This window comes from Syngnathus typhle, linkage group LG10 (genome assembly GCF_033458585.1).
Source record: "Syngnathus typhle isolate RoL2023-S1 ecotype Sweden linkage group LG10, RoL_Styp_1.0, whole genome shotgun sequence".
In the NCBI taxonomy this organism is placed as follows: Eukaryota; Metazoa; Chordata; class Actinopteri; order Syngnathiformes; family Syngnathidae; genus Syngnathus; species Syngnathus typhle.
The window spans coordinates 13,587,637-13,607,770 of record NC_083747.1 but is presented as its reverse complement, the minus strand read 5'-3'; the positions used below and the strand labels follow the sequence as shown (position 1 = coordinate 13,607,770).

General features: G+C 49.6%; 1 protein-coding gene across 5 annotated transcripts; it reads left to right on the top strand.

Moving 5' to 3' along the window:
* Positions 1-1,368: 1,368 nt before the first annotated feature.
* On the top strand, positions 1,369-19,798 carry mdc1 (mediator of DNA damage checkpoint 1). Of its 5 annotated transcripts, none has more exons than XM_061288965.1 (12): positions 1,369-1,435; positions 1,842-1,984; positions 2,272-2,829; positions 2,916-2,979; positions 3,054-3,904; positions 4,079-4,141; positions 4,620-7,255; positions 8,574-8,678; positions 8,757-8,939; positions 9,000-9,125; positions 9,318-9,428; positions 18,585-19,798. In XM_061288965.1, the coding sequence occupies exons 2-12, from the start codon at positions 1,855-1,857 to the stop codon at positions 18,780-18,782; spliced, it is 5,025 nt and encodes a 1,674-aa protein (XP_061144949.1). In that variant the 5' UTR covers positions 1,369-1,435; positions 1,842-1,854; the 3' UTR covers positions 18,783-19,798. The 5 variants fall into 5 exon arrangements, with proteins under 5 accessions (XP_061144949.1, XP_061144950.1, XP_061144948.1 ...); XM_061288966.1 differs by having other exon boundaries at positions 2,250-2,829; XM_061288964.1 differs by having other exon boundaries at positions 1,842-1,995; positions 2,250-2,829.
* The last annotated feature ends 336 nt before the right edge of the window (positions 19,799-20,134 follow it).

Genomic DNA, 20,134 nt, shown 5'->3' with positions numbered 1-20,134 from the left:
CTCAAACGAGCGCCTATAAAATGATCAGAACTGACTAAAGTTCGATCTAACGCATTGGTACTACTTACCTATGTTTCCCTTCCATATCGATCCGTAGATTTACTCGAAACATTAACGGAGCAGCCTATTTTGAAATGAAATAGCCTCGCGGGTACAACAGCTATTCGGTGACGCCCCCTGACTACAGTTACCGTAATGTTGGGAAGCGATGCGACCTTGTAATTTACTAGTCGTACTAAAACGTACTAAAACATTTTGGCAGAGCACTGTGTACAACCAGTATGGATCAACAAATTCATCACTTGATCCATATATAAGGCGCACCGAACTATAAGGCGCATTGTTGACTTTTGATAAAAAATTAGGTTTTTAGGTGCGCCTTATAGGGCGGAAAATACGGTAATACATTTAAATAATAAATAATATCGATAACACGGTAGGAGCGCAGGCTGAGGATGGCGTTGTCATGATTGGATCACTACCCTGTCAATCAATCAGTCGTGCCCTCTCTACCTGTTTACTGGAGAATCACGGCCCTTTATATCAGACAAGCGCAAACATGTCAGCGGGAGCAGGAGAGGTACCGCGAGTCATCACCAAACGGAGCAGCGCTCAAATTTCAATGTACTGTGTACAACGACAATAAAGGCGATTCTGATTCTAAAATAAGTTAAATTGGGCAATTTCCCACAGTACATTAAGTGCTACGACACAGTGGTTCAGAATCATAGATTTAGTTGCGTTAAAGGCTCCCAAATTAGTGTGGTGGGGGTAAGTTGATTCCCTGGCTCCGACAATGCATTCATGAACTTCAAGGCTTGCAGCCGTGAGAATAAAATGAGTGACTTTGGCACGTATGGGCGTCGTTTCCAGTGGCAACGGAGCGGATAATCGTATTAAGTGTAAATATATCTGCGTTTCTGCTTTGCCAGTAATATCATTGCGTAGGCTGCATAAGGAACGTGACAACCAAGCCAATCGACCACAGAGATCGCGGGCATTTGATATCGAGCACGAGTAAAAATTACATCTATTCAGACAGGGCAAAATATAATAATAGGTTTTTACTAAAATTCTCTTACTACAAACAAACTTATCTTGGTTAAAAAAAACTGAAAAATATACATAGTGACCGAAAGACTGCTGGGATTGACTCCAGCACGTCCGCGAGCCTCGTGAGGATGAGCAGTTCGAATGAATGACTCGTGTTTTCTTGCCGTTTAGCGCGAAACATAGTCTGATTCCTGATTTCGATCCGATCAGAGACTTGCTAATTGAGAAGGGTGTACAAATGACCAATGGATGTGAAGTTTATATGGCGTCTCAGTCATCCTGACCAATCACATGAGGTTTTGTGACATTCTAGTGGGCGTGAACTCGTACGACCCGGAAAATTGTTAAGATGTTTTCATTGAGTGGAGTAGAGTCGTGCGAGGTAAGTTTACACTTCACACTCGGACGATCGATATTACAACTCGCACACGTTCTATGTTCATATTTATCATTTAAAGTCTAGCGTTTGCATTGACATGACTTAGAATCTGCCTTATATTTTTTGGGCTGTAGCCATCCAGTACCATATCCGTTTGTTTGCTAACGTAATGAAAGCGCAGGATTTTTTTTGGGGGGGGGGGTCGGTCAGAACACAACTACGCGCAGAAATGTGCATAAGGCACCAAAGGTTGCAATAAGTCGGAGCATATCTACGGATAAATTTCAATTTGGCTACACTCACGTTCACGCTAACGTTAGCCTCGTAGCATCGCGTATATGATGGGTGCCTGAATGTACGAAGAGGAAGGTTGCAATAAATAGGATGTGAAATGTTTGATGTTTGACAGACGTCCTCGAGGAATGGACGCCACTCAGGCCGTTAACGACTCCTTTGAGTCAGACGAAGAGGAAAATAAAGAGAAGGCAGACAATGGGCAGCAACCTTTAGCCAAGCTTTGCATCTTAAAGAATGACCACCTTCCTGAAAGAGGTGAGAAGCAGGTCAGTCGCCATCAGGCAGGGAAACTTGATAGGCAATGGATGGGGTCATGAGCTTTTTTGCAAGACAACTCTCTTTTTTTCCCCCAAAAATAAAACCTTGCTCCTATCTGGCACTGGCAGTTTGACACAACGGTCAATCCTAATGTGCATCAGAAAGAAAGAAAATTGTTTGCAAAAGGGGTATTTGTGATCTCAATGGGCTGTCTGGGGCTTCCCTAACTACTTTACCGATCCTGTTAATTTGTTGTAAATAGGCAACGCACTTCCCGTCCACAGAATTTCCCCTGTTCATGGGGGATAACGTGCTTGGTCGGGATGGTTCCGCCTGCACGCTGCCCCTGCCGGCGCCCTCCGTGTCCAAACGGCACGCCTCCATCCGCATTACCGTCCATCAGAGACCAGGATCCCGCAGCGGAGTGAATGTCGAGGCCGTGGTCCGGGACTTGGGCAGCATGAACGGGACCCGCATCGGTCGCGTCAAGTTGATCCCCAACATATCCTACCCCCTCAGCGAGGGCAACTCTCTGGTCGTGGCTGACATGCCGTGTCAGTACCTCGGCATCAGCGAGGTACGCCAAGACGTTGGGGGCTGCCCTGTCAGTTTACAGGGGGAGTCGGTGGAAAAGAGAGACAGCTGCGAGGAGAGTGCCAGCTGGGCGTCCCGGGCTTCGGCTAAGGTTTCACCACCGAGTCAAGTGAAGAAGAAACCTACACAGAAAAGCTATTTGTTCCTTGAGACTCCAGTCCAGCTGCGAGGAACTCTGGTCCCAGAGTCAGAGTCGGACTCTGATGGCGAGAGGCCGGGAAACAGAGAGGCCAGGCGCAAGCTTCAAGGTACGCTTATGATTTGTAACTGGACAAAAAATTGTTCAAATCCTCATCTTGTGTCGATTCCATCATACGTTCCTGGATGCTTACAGGTTCTGATTCTATGGCCACCTGCTCAACCTTCTTAAGTCCCACAAACCAAATAGTCCCTGAAAGGTATATTTGACTGGTGTCTAAACTGCACTAAAGATGCCTGCACATGTGAACATGAATCTTTGTCCTTTGCGTAGTCCCCACTGTGAAGATGGAACACCCATCACGTTGTCATCATCTCCCAAAGACAAGCCTCACGTACGTGTTGCTTTCGGCAAAGCTGAGCCAGGCACAGATGCCACGGGACAGCGGAAAAAGGACACGCTTGCCTCTGAATACCACAGTGATGGGGAGGGGCAAGCGGGCGGGGTAACAGCAAGGGAACAGCTGAAAAGCAAGACCGGCTTCACAGAGGACGACTTGGCGCAAGTGTCCACAAGCGCCGTCCTTAAATTGAACATGGACACGGAGGTGGAGGACGTTGGCCAGGTGGACGCTGCGTGCTTTCACATGGACAGTGACACAGATGTGGATGAAGATGACACCGGCGCCGCAGGTGCACCTCCCACACGGCCCGAGGGAAGTGGCGCTTGCCCTCACGTGTCACCCCTGGATAAAAAAGACCATGCAGCGCCTCCGTCGCTGCCGGACGACTTCCAGCTCGACAGTGACACAGATGTCGATGAGAAGGCTGACGACAGGGATACGGGACCTTCTGGGCCGGATGCGATGGGGCCCGCTTGCCAATCAGATGACGAGCCGGCCCTCGCTCTTAACGCGCAATCAAACGTGACCGATTCAGCCGCCAGATTGAACAATGGCCATGCGGAGCGAGCTACTCCTCACTCGTCAGCTGTCCTCTCCGCACCCTCCTCTGACGTCGCTCGGTCAGAGTCTGATGCGGACAAGTCCAGTGCATCTCCTACTGACTGGGACACTGATACCGATGCGGAAGAAGAGAAAAATGCCCAAAGTCTTTCAGGGATAAAAGCGACCGCTTTACGGTCTCCACATCTGCAAAATTGCTCAACCCCCGTGCAGCTGTCAGGTAAACAAAATGGATTAGCTAGATCTGTGCAATCAAATAAGACAAGAGTTGTCTCTATTGTTGTGATTGTGGACTTGTCCGGCCGGCTCAGGCAGATCTGAGAATCCTTGTTTTTGTATGCTTCGTCAACAGCCAGTGAATGTATCGTTTTGTTTTCCATTTGGATCGTTTCAGAAGGACAAGTGAAGGAGATGGAAACCCAAGCCTTTCTTAAACCCTCTCTGGAGCCATTTGAACGTGAGTTAGCGTTAAGTAGTTCACAATTTGAAGTCCTTCTTTCCCTCAGGGCCAAAGGATTCGGCTTAACTTATTCTTTTGCCGTAGCCGTTTGGATGATCAACTGTCAAAATATGTGCCGTATTGCCTCTACACTGCCATGTCGTACTACTCGCATAGCAAAAACAGCTAATAGGCTCATGGTAGCTGTTTGGATGATCAACTGACAAAATATGTGCCGTATTGCCTCTACACTGCCATGTCGTACTACTCGCATAGCAAAGACAGCTAATAGGCTCATGGTAGCTGTTTGGATGACCAACTGACAAAATATGTGCCATATTGCCATCACACTGCCATGTATTGCTACTCGCACAGCAAAGACAGCTATTGGGATCGTGGCAGGCAAGCTTGATGGAGTTTGGGTTAAAAATAGCTTAATTTTTGCATGTTTTCAACACGATGCTTGAAGTAAAATGCAATCCATTCCATTACCTAGGTGGTTTCTACGGTACGGTAAGATCTGCAGCCGTTCCTCTGTGCTTTGACAGCCAGGAGGAAGAGGAGGACTTTGCTGTGGCCAAGACGCAGTCCTTTGTCCTTCGGCCCAGACGGCCAACCCCGAGCCGCGACGTTGACGCATTGTCCGGCAAGGACACCAATGAGCTGCCGAGCGGAGGAGCGTCTTTCCAGCTCGACTTGTCTGACGGCGGCTACCAACAGAGTGCGCCCCAAGCCCGGGCCTGCGTCTCGGATACCCAAGCTAATAGCTCCAGTGCAGACGGGATAGCATGGAGCATGGAGGCTACCCAAGCCTACGAGGCACCACAAGTAAATGTTGCCTTACAAGAAACGCAAGCCTATGCTTCAGAGCCCGATAGTAAATATGAAGAAGAGCCAGAGCAAGATGCTGAGACACAAACTTTTGACTCTTTTTCCCTTGCTTTGGCGGAAACCCAACTCGCAGCTGCTTTTCATGAAAAGGATCTTTCGACGACAAACACTCCCGTCGCCCCTATAAATCCAAACCGGATGGCCAAAACAACAAATGTGAGCCAATGTCATTATGTTGCTGTGACCATTGCCGGATCCCAGCCCAGGTGTACAAGAGAAGCCGTGCAATCTGTTCCGGTGGTGGGAAAAACAAACTCAAAGCAGCCTCAGCTAGAAGAAGCAACTCAAGCATTTACGGCCACGGTCATGGTGGAAAAGCAGCCCCGAGCTGCAAGTCATACGGAAGACGAGCCCATCCTTGATGAAGCAATTTGGAGTGCTCGCCGTTTGGCTGCTGATTGTCAGCCTCTGGGTATAGCTGCCACTCAGCCCATGGCTACAAGGGCAAGTGACGGTGAGGATGCGAGTCCACTTTTGGGTGCCGGAAAAGTCCAGGAAAGTGATGGCACAAACTGGCAGCACAGAAAAGTGCAACTTGACAGTTTGTGTGTTGCAACCCAGCCTCTGACTCAAAATGCGCACCTGGACAGTGATGATGAAGACTTCACTCCAGCCTTCCATGGAAGCAAATTACAGCTTGATCAAGTGAGACAAGCCTGTATAATTTCTTACACTTTAGCTGCTAATCATCCGTTCACCAGCGTAGCCCTGACCCAGCCCACGGCTTTGTGTGTAACTGACGTTGAAGACTCAATCAAAGAGGAGCCACAACCCAATGCCAATCGTTCTGTTGGAACACCACCTGCAAGTGTTGCTGCCACCCAGCAGATGGCTGCAAGTGAACATGAAAAGGAATGCTCCATTCGAGTCTTCCGCGATACAGATCCAGGGAAGAACAGAGCTGACGGCCAAGAGGGCGGCAATGAGCTCTCGTCAGGAACTTATATGCAAGCGGAAGAAAAGCAGACTCGCCCTAATCTTGAGGAAGATAAATCCGGCTGCGGTCAAGACAAAAAAGAGACTCAGATGCTCATGAATTCCAAAGTTCCTTCAGCTGGAACTCAACCCGTGTACACGTGTGAAGATGAGCAGGCCAACGGCATGATCTTGAGCCCTGGTACCGGAATTGTGCGAATCAGAGAAAAGGATGAGCCAAGGGAAAAAAGACAAACAAGAAGCTACAAAGCTAAAGGAACGGTGGCAGAGTCAAGGCCTGCTGCCAGTGAGCTTGAGGAAGGGGCCACGGGCCACCACTCTGAACTTCGAGAGGTTCAAGACAGGAAGCAAGAGAGACAAGAAGGTAGAAATGCACAGAGGGAAAGGAAGGAACGCAAAGAAACCAATCTGTCAAAAACGGTGGAGGATCAAGAAAGACATGAGGAACACAAACCGGATCAAGCACCTCAACCAAACCTAGAGGCAAAAGCAGAGCCCACAGCAAGAGCCCGAAGAGCAACAAGAAGAACCATCCCTGTTCTTCCCCCAGAAAATGTCCCGGCTAAGAGGACCAGATTGCGCTCCAACTCTGTCAGCTCCGAGGTGTCCGCTTCAAGCGGCCGAGGGAACAGAGGCCAAATGCCCAAGACGTCCAATGGTACCGAGCAGGACGGTCACGGCACTTCTCCCCTGGGGGCGTTTTCCAGATCCAGCTCCTCAAACTCCCTCGCTTCGGACATGTCTTGCGACAGCCTCGGCTCTTTGAGCGGTACAGGAGGCGGACAACGAGGAAGTAGGCGCAGAACGAAACCCAGGCCCAGTACGGTCCCACCTGTCTTCAGGCAGAATCCCGCTCCAAGGCCTTCGCAGAGGGGCAAGAAGCCAAATGTGTTCCTTGCTGCGCTTTGTGATGAAAAGGATGAGAAGCCAAAATCAAAACAGGCAACTGCCACAACGGAGCGTAGGCGAGCAAATGAACCCTCGTCAAGGGAGGGGAACAACTCTGCTGGTGAATCTCCCCTACCAAAAAGAAACATCAGGGGCAAAGTTCACAAGACTGTAAAAAGCAAAGCCTTCGAGGCTGTGGAAACTCCCCTGGGCAGCGATCAAGTGGAAGCCAAAGACCAGGCGGGAGGAGCAAAGAGAATGTTGAAGGCAGAAGTGCAAGATGAGAATCCCGTTTCAGTCCAAGCCAAGAGAAGAGCCAAAGCGCCGTCTGCTCAGAGGGACAGCAAAGCCAAGAAATCACCGCCTGACGCCGCCTGCCAGGATGGAAATGTGTCATCTTCTGGTGGAGGTGTCCAGGTAGTGCCACCCGTGTTTTTTTATTTTTCATCGAAAAAAACGGAAATACTCGTAGTGCCCACAATGTTAGGCGCATGTGCCCAGGTAGTGCCATCTGTGTTTTTAAATTTTCATTGAAAAAACTAAAATACTCATACTGCCTGTTAGAGTGGTGCTCACTCTAACTTATTTTGCAAGAACCACTCGGAGACAAGTTAGTCGTTTTAGACACCTGCAGGCGAAGAGTTCACTCGTCGCTGTGCTTACAGCGATGGTCGAATGAAGTCTGACTCTCGCTTCTCACAAGAGCATCTTTATTAAGAGAAAAAGGGTGGGGGTGACAGTGGACTGAATAAACAAGTTAAAGCCGTTGACCTCTAGATTAGCAGAGCAGGGGATGTTTTACGACATTGTGTAAGATGGGACAAGCTAAGTTATTTATTACCGGTTACATACCAACATAAGCATAAAACTAATCTACCTAGGTTATTTATTACGGTTACATACATTCCAACATAATCATAGATCAAGATAGTTTGGAAAACCCTGACACTGCCCACAACGCTAGGTGCATGTGCCAAGATTTAACATTTGCAGCAGTGTAGTACCAACCAATGGCAAGGAAGACTTAGTCCAGGTCAGATTTTGTTGTTTTAAATGTCCATGGCCAGTATCGGCATCCTTCACGGGGACTCGATACCTTGAAATAAGGACAATTTTGTTATTGGTACTCGTCCATCCATAGTCAGTGTATGCTAGCGCCCTACTATTGTCTGTTTCCATTGTGCTGGCATCCCTAAAGTTGTGGCGGCAAATGGAATATTAATTGCGTAGCATCAATCTTGAGTGCTTCTTTCAATTCGTCCTTTTCAACCGACGCGCTTCAGTCAGCACCACTCAAAGCATGACACCCTTCCTTCCTTCCTTCCTTCCTTCCTTCCTTCCTTCCTTCCTTCCTTCCTTCCTTCCTTCCTTCCTTCCTTCCTTCCTTCCTTCCTTCCTTCCTTCCTTCCTTCCTTCCTTCCTTCCTTCCTTCCTTCCTTCCTTCCTTCCTTCCTTCCTTCCTTCCTTCCTTCCTTCCTTCCTTCCTTCCTTCCTTCCTTCCTTCCTTCCTTCCTTCCTTCCTTCCTTCCTTCCTTCCTTCCTTCCTTCCTTCCTTCCTTCCTTCCTTCCTTCCTTCCTTCCTTCCTTCCTTCCTTCCTTCCTTCCTTCCTTCCTTCCTTCCTTCCTTCCTTCCTTCCTTCCTTCCTTCCTTCCTTCCTTCCTTCCTTCCTTCCTTCCTTCCTCATTTTGTGGTAAGTGAATGGCGTACCGATCATCACCCTCCTTTTTTCCCTAGACTCGCAGACCTATCGGTAGCAAGAGGCAAACGCCAGACGCTCGCATGAAATCCTCTCCTGTGACAGCAAGGTGCCGACCGCCTGAAGTGAGCCGCACGTATAAGGTATGTGCATCCGTGAAAGATAAAATGTTTGCCCATTTTGCCTTGGGTGGGTATTGAGCTGGTATGTGGCGTGCTCAGGTGCTGTTCACGGGTGTGGTGGACCTAACCGGGGAGAAGATGCTGGCTCGTTTGGGAGGCTTCCTGGCCAACGGCACCGCCGACATGAACTGCCTGGTTACCGACAAGGTCCGCAGGACTGTCAAGTTCATGTGCGCGGCAGCCAGAGGGATCCCCATCGTCAACATATGCTGGCTGGACGAGGTCAGTTGCCAAACGAGCGGCAAAAACAGAAAGTTTCCTACTTGTGTTTGCGTGTCGCAGAGCGCTAAAGCTGGGAGCTTCCTGCCGCCCGACGCCTTCATCGTCAGCGATCCGGATCAGGAGAAAAAATTCAATTTCCGCCTGAGGGAGTCTCTGAGGCTCGCCGGCAGCCAGCCTCTCTTACAGGTGCTCTTGCTCGTTCATTGCTGAACACATTTCTGTTCTCCTCTTACCGCTCAGGTTTCACATCCACAACAACTGACCCGCGTGCTGCTGGCCGGACGCTGACTCGTGTCAGGAATAAAGCAAGCAGCCGGGTCATCCAAAAAAAAAAACCATGAGAACATGGACGTGATTTTGCTCGGCATTCTTTTCCAGGGCTACAAGATCCACGTCACCAAGTCGGTGCAGCCCGAGCCAGCCCAGATGAGCGAAATCATTTCTTGCAGCGGAGCCACATTCCTCCCGAGGATGCCTTCCTCACACAAGGTGCCAACTCCTCAAGTCTCTTTTGGTCTTGGGCTGGGTAATTTGAATGCTGTTAAATGCCCCACGTTGAGTTTAAGGGTGTATTCAGATCAGAAAAGTCCTTAAGTCCGCTTGTTTGGTCTGGGCCAAAAGCGGACTTAATTTTTTTTCGTTTGGTGTGGTTCCCACTCAGACTGTACAATTTGCAAGTGAAGTACCGTCATTTTCGGACTAAAAGTTGCACCGGAGTATAAATCGCACCAGCCATAAAATGCCCAAAAAAGCGAAAAAAAAAACCATATAAGTCGCTCCGGAGTATAAGTCGCATTTTGGGGGGCAATTTATTCGACAAAATCCAACATCAAGAACAGTCATGAACGAGCAACAACAGGCTAAACGATAGCTATGCTAACGTGACACAAACACAAACTAAGAGCTGAGAACGGCCCTGACGTAAAATTCAGTTACCGTTTTTTTCCGTGTATAGTGCGCAAAATTTAACTAATTTATTGTCCTAAAATCTGGGGTGCGCATTATACATGGGTACAAAAAAAAAAAAAAAAATTTATTTTTTTAATTTTTTTTTTTTTTTTTTTTTTTAAGTCCCAATGATCGTCACACACGCAGGGAGGCAATGGGTCCCATTTTTATAGTCTTTGGTATGGTCTTAACTAGGCTGGATGTAATTTTTTTTGTTGGCGTTGATTTCTCCGACTGCCCATAAACGCACCACCGCGCTTCGTGCGCGCACGGGACAGCAAACGAGCAGGTGATCGAGCAAGCGTCTGATACGAGAGCATTGCGGTCGCATGGAGCGTGTTTGAAGTGAACAGCAGAGAAGAAAGGCAAAGTGTTGTGAAATAAAATGCACAGAACGGATGCGCAAGACACGTCAGCTATATAAAGAGCGAGAGTTGTTTTCTTCCTATTAGTTTCAATTCACAGTTTAATTAGCAGTTTCAATCAGCAAATAACAAAATGCGTATTACAGGTAATATTTTATTTCACAACACTTTGCCTTGTTCCTTTGGTCTCTGCTGTTCATCCTAAAACACAAAGGCGCTCTTTAAGCAATGCGACAGTGAGCGCCCGGCGCGCTGCGGTTGCGCGACCGCACCAAATTAAGCTCCCTGCGCAGTGCGCACTGAGGTCCACTTAAATTTTAGAAAGTACATCAGGACTTTAAAAATATCTTCTAAATTTTAGCGACGGGTCTGTCACAATAATCGACCAGCCCGGTGCAGTTGGGCGGTCGGCGGCGCGCTACGGTTGAGCGTTCTCTCGCACGCTCTCGCTCTCTCTCGCTCTCGCACACACGCAAACTGGATATCATACGGAGGCCGCCATTACAGATGCGCAGAACGGATGAGCAAGACACGTCAGCTATATAAAGAGCGAGAGTTCAGTTCTCTACCTAAATCCGTATTACAGGTAATATTTTATTTCACAACACTTTGCCTTGTTCCTTTCTTCTCTGCTGTTCACTTCAAACACGCTCCATGCGCACGGAGCGCGGTGGTGCGTTTACGGGCAGTCGGAGAAATCAACGCCAACAAAAAAATTACATCCAGCCTAGTTAAGACCATACCAAAGACTATAAAAATGGGACCCATTGCCTCCCTGCGTGTGTGACGATCATTGGGACTTAAAAAAAAAAAAAAATAAAAAATAAAAAACATTTTTTTTTTTTAAAAATTCATAAAAATTGGGTGCGTATTATACATGGGTACAAGCTTTTTTCCAGCATCAGCATGCCATTTTTAGGGGTGCGTACTATACATGGGGGCGCACTATACACGGAAAAAAACGGTATTCAAAAAACTATTACCTAAATAACACGTTAATAAAATCATCTGCGTCACTCCAATTCATTAAATCCATCAATCGTCCTTTGTCAACAATGCGTGCGCGCCGCTGACGGCTCTTAATATATTTGGTGTATATATATATATATATATATATATATATATATATATATATATATATATATATATATATATATATATATATATATATATATATATATATATATATATATATATATATATATATATATATATATATATCAAGTAACTATTATATAAGCAATAATGTTATCAAACCATCTGTGCACTCTAAATCATTAAATCCATCGATCAAATTCCTCATCCTTTGTCAACATCGCCGCGCGTGCGCCCTGACGTCAGCCTCGCCTTCTTCTTCTTCTACTACTACTTTGGGATTTGGCTTCATAGAGATACATAGAAACACTAGATGATCGCTTAAGCTGGTTGACGACGTGCAGACCTCGCCACCATCTTGGGTCAGTCACGAGAAATGGGCATGCTGCTGTCAGCAGCGCTACGCGCCGTTGTGGTCGCGCGTGACGTCGCGGTCGCGCGTCAGCAGCGCAACGTCGCGTCAGCAGCTCGGCGGTTGTTTACATAAAAGAAAAAGATCGACTCGTCCAGGGGCAGTGGATGAGGCTCGGACAATGCTTTTACGCACGCCCGATCCTACTCTACCGAGCTGTCTTTCACCACACTGTCTTTCACCACACGCCTGTAAGTTTGTTTTTTTGAATAAAGAGCCGTTTACCTAACCCACGTCTTTCCTTGAACTTTCTTAACGCTACAATATAGTAGAGCTGTGGAATAACGACGAGGCTGACGTCAGGGCGCACGCGCGGCGATGTTGACAAATGATGAGGAATTTGATCGATGGATTTAATGATTTAGAGTGCACAGATGGTTTGATAACATTATTGCTTATATTGTGGTGTGCAAGGACGGGAGTCGGAGGCGGAGTGATAAATGACGGTGCCAACGGCAGTTGTTTTAATGACATTTATAATTATCTTCTCTCAACCACGGGCCGACTCTTTTCCCCTCGAGATCCTAACACACACCAATACAAACAGGAAACTCCCACACGTGTAAACCATCCCACCGGAACTCGGCAACGTGAACTTAGGTTCCGGGTGAAATATGTCAACCCACTACACAAGCACCCCCCAGAATTCACCCATAATCAAAATCACCACGCTGGAAAGGAACGACAGCCCGACCACAGCGGGTGTAGGTGGCAGGGGCTGGCAGGGGGTCAAGGGTAGGTGGCGCCGCCGGAAAGACCGCTGGGCTGGACGGTCGCGTTGTCGGTCGGGCAGGCGGGAGCTCGGTCAGGTCGGAGGGGCGAGGCGCTGGGGGGCGTCCGTGGCGTGGGGCCTGCGCCAATTCCAACGTCCGGGAAACATCCACGTGGGCAAGCTTAATCCTATCAACCGAGATAGTCTCAGGCCTACCGCCGATGTCCACGACCATGCTCTTACCCCCGTGCTGCAAGACCTTAAAAGGCCCGTCGTAAGGCGGACGCAACGGTCCGCGGTGGGCGTCGTGGCGGATGAACACAAAATCCGCCGAGCGTAGGTTGGTGGGCACCCGGGAAACAGGGGTGCAGTGCTGTGACGTGGGGACAGGTGCGAACGTCCTGGCAACTTCCAGCAGGGAGGACCGCTGCCCGGCCGCCGACCAAGGCGTTGTGGTGTCTGGAATGAAGTCCCCAGGAACTCGTAGTACCTGGCCGTAGACGAGCTCAGCAGACGAGGACTGCAGGTCCTCCTTAGGGGCCGTCCTGAGGCCCAGCATGACCCAGGGAAGTCTGTCCACCCAGTTGCCATCCACCAGACTGGCGCGTAGAGCAGCCTTCATGGAGCTTTGGAACCGCTCGCACAGCCCGTTAGCCTGGGGGTGATAAGCGGTGGTGCGGTGCAGCTTGACGCCCAAGCCTCTAGCAACCACATTCCAGATCTCGGAAGTAAACTGTGCACCCCGGTCCGAGGAGAGGTCTGAAGGTGTTCCAAAGCGTGCGACCCATGTGCCAATAAACGCCCGGGCCACGTCAGCAGCTGAGGTTGAGGAGAGGGGGACGGCCTCAGGCCAACGGGTCGTCCTGTCCACCATGGTGAGGAGGTAGGTGAAACCATGGGAAGGGGGGAGCGGGCCCACAAGGTCGATGTTGACGTGGTCGAACCTCCTCTCGGTAAACGGCTCCAACGGGGCCTTGGTATGGCGGTGCACCTTCGCACGCTGACAAGCCACACATGAGTCGACCCAGGCCCGCACGTCTCTCTTCAGCCCTTTCCAGACGAACTTCTGAGCCACCAGCCTCACGGACGCTTTTCTGCCAGGATGGGACAGGCCGTGTATCGCCTCAAAGACAGCCCGCTGCCAGCCGGCAGGGACAAGTGGTCTAGGTTGGCCGGTGGAGAGGTCGCACCACAGCCTGACTCCTGAGTCGCCAACCGCGACCACCTCCAGACGCACCAGTGTCCGAGTCTTTGAGCGACTGGATCCCAGGATCTGAGGCTTGGTCAGCACTCATACTTGAGTAGTCGAGCCCCAGCTGAACCGTGTGGATAACCGCTCTAGAGAGGCAATCGGCGACCACGTTGGACTTGCCGGCGATGTGTTGGATATCTGTGGTGTACTCAGAGATAAATGACAGCTGACGCTGCTGGCGGGCGGACCACGGCTCAGCCACCTTGGACATAGAGAACGTGTGGGGTTTGTGGTCGACGAAAACCGTAAACTCACGGCCTTCCAGGATGGAGCGGAAATGGCGGATCGCCAACCAGACGCCGAGCAGCTCCCTGTCGAATGTGCTGTATTTGCGCTCCCTAGGGACCAGCTGGCGGCTGAAAAAGGCGAGCGGTTGCCAGGCGCCACCAACCCACTGCTCAAATACAGCACCAACTGCGTAGTCAGATGCGTCGGTTGTGAGGGCGACCGGGGCTCCAGGCGACGGGTGGACCAACATGGTGGCCTGGCACAGTGCAGCCTTAGTATCCTCGAAAGCTTTGATCCTCTCGGGGGTCCAGTCAATGTCCTGGTTGGGGGTTTTACCCTTAAGGGCCTCATACAGTGGGTGCATGATGTGGGCCGCCCGGCGTATGAATCGGTGGTAGAATGTAACCATCCCAAGGAACTCCCGGAGCCCCGGGGCCGAACGTGGGCGGGGAAAAGCGGAGACTGCTTCCACCTTTGTCGGGAGGGGGGTGGCCCCATCACTGCCGATGAGATGTCCAAGAAACTGGATCGACGGCACTCCGAAGACGCACTTCGCCGGGTTAATGATCAGGCCATGCTGGTCGAGCCTTGTGAAAAGGGCCCGCAGGTGTGCCGCATGCTCCTCCTCCGAGGAACTGGCGACGAGGACATCGTCCAAGTAGACGAAGATGAAAGGCATGTCCCTAAGCGCAGAGTCCATCAACCGCTGGAAGGACTGGGCCGCGTTTTTCAGGCCGAAGGGCATCCTAAGAAACTCGAAAAGCCCGAAAGGAGTCACCACCGCCGTTTTAGGGATGTCAGCAAGGTGCACTGGGACTTGGTGATAACCCCGCACCAGGTCCACTTTGGAGAACAGATGCTTCCCTGCTAGATGTATCGAAAAGTCCTGAACATGGGGGACCGGGTAGCGGTCGGGCGTGGTGGCATCATTGAGGCGGCGGTAGTCGCCACACGGGCGCCAACCACCGTCCGGCTTAGGCACCATGTGGAGTGGGGAGGCCCACGGGCTGTCAGAGCGGCGAATAATGCCAAGGCGTTCCATGTTGGGGAACTCGGCCCGAGCAATTGTCAGTCTCTCCGGGTTGAGCCGTCGGGCCCTAGCGTAGATGGGGGGGCCTTTGGTCTCGATGTGGTGCTCGACCCCATGTTTAGCTGTGGTGGCGGCAAAAGTGGGCCGTGTAAGGCTGGGGAACTCTCCGAGGAGTTTCTGGTACATGTCGCCCTCGGCGAGCGAACTGGAGAAACTCACATAATTCCCCTCATCGCGGACACATGCAAAGGAGGAGAAGGTTAACGCGTCCACCAGGCGGCCGTTCTTAACATCCACGAGCAGTCCGTGGGCGCACAAAAAATCTGCGCCGAGCAGGGGGAAGGAGATGTCGGCAGTGACAAAGTCCCATGTGAAACGCTGACCCCCGAAACATATGTCCACAGTCTTTGTGCCATACGTCCTGATGGGGGTGTTGTTGGCGGATGTTAAGGGCGGGCCGTGCAACCCTCCAGCGGCGTCGTCCACTGTAGCCGGCAGGACGCTTCTCAGGGCACCGGTGTCACAGAGGAATCTGCGACCAGAGAGGGAGTCCTCAACGAACAGCAGCCGGTTCTTTTTGCCTGCGGTCACGGCCACTACTGAGCGCAGGCTTTGGCGTTTCCCGTCGTGTTGAAGTTGCAAGGGGAGCGGCACCTTTTTAGCCTTGGCGCCAAAACGTGCATTGAAGTAGCACAAACCTGTGCTGGTGCGGCTGTCAGTTGCAGCGTGTCCTCTGCCAGGGGAAACGCCAGCGCTTGGGGACGTGTAGCTGCGTGTTGGGGCCAGCACACCAGGGGCGAAACGCTGGGTGGCCAAGTAGAAACGGTCCGCTTCCTCCGCCAGAGCACGCGGCTCCGTAATGGTCGTATTTGCGAGGGCCGTTTGGACGTGCGGCGGCATATGTCGCAGAAACAGTTCAACGAAAAGAAAATTTGCCTCTTCCCCACCCAGCAGGTTTAACATCAGGGTTTGCTGTCCCCTATGCCTTGAATAGCAAGCAGGCGCCGGGCTCGTTCGGATCGTGACAGTTCAAAAATCCTGAGGAGATAAGCCTTGAGCCCTGCATATTTATCCTGGGCCGGAGGGGAAGTGATGAAACTTACGGCTCTGGCTGCGGTGGAGCTTCCGAGTGCTGAGACAACGTGGTAGTAGCGTGTGGCGTCATCCGTAATTCCCCGGAGGGCGAACTGAGCCTCCGTCTGTGCGAACCACGTTGCTGCAGAAGTCTCCCAAAACTCAGGCAGTCTGAGGACGGCGGAATGCGCCATGCCGTCTCGCTCGGTATTCTGTTCAGTCCTGGAATCCTCAGCGGGACTGACGTCAGGGTCACCAGTGTGGTGTGCAAGGACGGGAGTCGGAGGCGGAGTGATAAATGACGGTGCCAACGGCAGTTGTTTTAATGACATTTATAATTATCTTCTCTCAACCACGGGCCGACTCTTTTCCCCTCGAGATACTAACACACACCAATACAAACAGGAAACTCCCACACGTGTAAACCATCCCACCGGAACTCGGCAACGTGAACTTAGGTTCCGGGTGAATTATGTCAACCCACTACACAATAATAGTTATTTGATATATAGTTTATATATCGTTATATGGGCCTGTGGAATATTTTGAAGTGCAAGAGCCGTCAGCGGCGCGCACGCATTGTTGACAATTGATTGATTGATGGATTTAATGAATTGGAGTGACGCAGATGGTTTTATTAACGTGTTATTTATGTAATAGTTTTTTGAATAACTCTGAATTTTACGTCAGGGCCGTTCTCAGCTCTTAGTTTGTGTTTATGTCACGTTAGCATACCTATCGTTTAGCCTGTTGTTGCTCACGTGTTGTTGCGACGCTGCGTCATCAGCGCGGCGATTGTTTACATAAAGGACAAAGATTGACTCGACGAGCTGCTGCTGACGCGACGTTGCGCTGCTGTCGTCACTTGAAATTCAAATTACAGTAATCCTTGCCACATTGCGGTTTGTTTATCGCGGTTTCACTTTATTTATTTTTTGAAAATTTTCGAAAAAAAAAACCATGTATAAGTCGCCCCCCCATCCAAACGATGAAAAAAAACGCGACTTATAGTCCGAAAATGACGGTATATATATATTTTTTTCCAAAGTCAAAGTCAACTTTATTGTCAATCTCTTCACATGTCAAGACACACAAAGAAACCGAAATTACGTTTTTTTCTATCCCACGGTGACGAGACATATTACACGATAGACATACAAGTAAACGACACACTATAAAAACAAGAAGGCACAAACAATAAATAATAAGAATGATGAATAAATAATAAATAAACAGATAACACAATAAATAAGAGGAGCAAAACGGAGCCACTGTGCAGACAGTAAGCGTAGCGCAAAAGTACAGGACGCTACACAGAAAGGGGAAGCGAGTTCAGGATCCTAACAGCCTGGAGTATGAAGCTGTTGTTGAGTCTGGTGGTGCGGGAGCGCAGGCTCCTATACCTCTTCCCAGAGGGCAGAAGCTCAAACAAAGAGTGAGCGGGGTGACTCACATCACTCACAATCGTGGTCGCCTTGCGGGTGAGATGGGAGATGTAAATGTCTTTCAAGGAGGGGAGTGAAGCACCAATAATCTTACCAGCCGTGTTCACTATGCGCTGCGGGGGACTTCAAGTTGTAGTCAGTGCAGCCGCCACCCCAAACAGCAATACAGCTGGAGAGGACGCTCTCAATGGTGCCACGGTAAAATGTAGTCATGACGGCCGGAGGAGCGCTTGCTCGCCTGAGTTTCCGCAGGAAGTACAGGCGGCGCTGGGCCTTCTTCGCCAGTGATGCGGTGTTGGTGGAGCAGGAGAGATCACTGATGTGCACCCCCAGGAACCTGGCGCTGCTCACTCTCTCCACCACAGCACCGTCGATGGTCAGCGGCAGGTGTTGGGTGTGACCCTTCCGGAAGTCAACAACAACCTCCTTGGTCTTGTTGACGTTCAGCATTTTGTAAACACATCCACGCTTGTGACGATCTGTGCTACCATTGGACAGCAATGACCGAGCAGGGCGTGCACACAGACCACAGACAAGGAAATGGAGGAAAACGTGCAGTGGCTTGTTAAGCCCAAAAATGCACATCTATCCTGGAGTTGGTTCAGATCTACGCTATTTGTATTCACACCTGAAGCAAACCGCACCAGAGTCCATTTGGAAGCGAACCGAGACCACCCTAAAAGGTGGGGCTCGGTCCGGTTCTTTAATCCGCACTAGGAATCGCTTGCGTGTATTCACACCTGCATAAAAGGTCTGGGCCAGCGTTAGAATTGAACCCTGGTCTTTTTGAAGTGGACCAAACACTCGGGTCCGAATACACCCTTACTGTCAAACTAAATACACAACAAAAAGAACGACCAAACTGTACAACTTCATCTTGGAAACATTGGCAGCTAATGTTAATGCAAGAACATTGTTTTAAAACAGCAAATATTTGCTGTCTTGTATGTTAAGAAGTTTTAGATATAGATAGAGCAATTCTCTTGTATTTTCAAAGTCTCTTTTGGAAATGTTACATATGAGTTCAGCATTTTAAGAGACCCAAAAAAAAAAAAACTAAATGTTTTGTCTCCTCCTTTATCAGCCTCACACGGTGGTGATCTCTTGCACGGAGGACTGGCCGCTGTGCCGCGCGGCCGTCTTGGCGTCACTGCCGATCGTCTCGGCTGAGTTCGTCCTTTCTGGAATCCTGCAGCACAAACTGGACTTTGATGCTCACAAGATGTCCGACCCGCCGCCATGGCCCAATGACGGCAGACGGCGCAGCAGTCGGCTCACGTAGCCTGTAGAATATTGTAACAACGTGGACCGCAAAGAATTGACAGCATCAGAGCTGAGCACAAAAGGCTGTAGGCCTTCCAAGAAATGTCAAGTGGAAGCGACCTTTTGCGACACGTGTCGAATAGTGTTTGGACAGCAACGACGACTTTCAACGCAGCGTCAGGGAGGGAAAAATATTCAAAACATTCTGCCTGTAATTCTTACGTGTTAAGGGACCAAAAGGAAGGGGTTTTATTCAATCTAATTTTTTAAAAATAAATCTGTCATTAGAATGATATTCTGCTCAATATCGGCACTGGCCTCCCCAAAAATCCATATCAGCAAAGACAATTGCTTGATTGACTTTCATGTTAATGGTTTCTCCTTATTTTTTTTCGTGTGTGTGCCGGCTTTTCCAGGCAATGTGAAGCTTGACATGGCGACCGTTCCTTCCAGCGCTTGCTTGTTTGTTGGCGTCTACATTGGAAAACAACCGCAGCCCATAATCGCCTCCATTCGGTCGCCATGTGAGTACGCTTTAAAACAAGCCGGATGGTAATAATGAGCCATTTATCCCCGTCACCTCGTCCTCACCATGCTGAGTGGGAATTAGCGGCACTTCAACGGCTCGTACCACCTCAGTTGAGTCAATCATGTTTGCGGGGCGAAACAATTTTTTAAAAGAATTACTGGGAAGCCGTCCGGCTGGATGAGGCAAAGGCTCATGTTTCCTGGTATCCTTTTTAATATGGTAAGATGATAATGAGCGTAGCAGTGTCCTCCCATCTCCATTAACGACCGGACAACATTCCATTAAGGCCTCATCTTCTCCTCTTAGCTCCTCAGAGCAGAGTCGGCAGCTTCTGTCTTTGTAAGAATCCGTTTTTACCTGTCATCAGTATCTTGCATGCACTTTGTCTTTGTCCGTCTCATCAAATATATGCCTTCAATGCTCATCAGCGGCAGGGAAACGCGTGTTGTGGGGTTTGAGGTAAATTAACTGGATAACAAGCAAATCCAATAAATGCTCAAATGGCATTCTGTCCTTTTCTGTTTGTGGGGGAAGATAGCTACTTCAAAGGATATTTGAACAAGCCAAGTTGAAGTTATTAATGCTCACATTTTCATTGTTATTTATGCCTTATTGAAGTTCCCCAAGAGAATATTAGACAGGACTGAGGACAGTCACTTGTATCAATACCTCTCCCATATTTACATTTGAATAAATTGAGTTTTTGAGGGAACAAGAACTGTATACAATAATCCCTCGCTACTTTGCGGTTCACCTATCGCGGCCTCGGTGCATCGTAGATTTTTATGAAAACAAATATCGTGGCTATATTCGGTACATCGCGGCTTTTCACGGTTATCACT

Coding starts and splice junctions, on each gene's coding strand:
- mdc1 (XM_061288964.1), top strand. CDS start 1,855: ATGGACGCCACTCAGGCCGTTAACGACTCCTTTGAGTCAGACGAAGAG. Junction 1,996..2,249: donor CTGAAAGAGGTGAGAAGCAG/GTCAGTCGCCAT, acceptor TGTTGTAAATAG/GCAACGCACTTCCCGTCCAC. Junction 7,256..8,573: donor CTTCTGGTGGAGGTGTCCAG/GTAGTGCCACCC, acceptor TTTTTTCCCTAG/ACTCGCAGACCTATCGGTAG.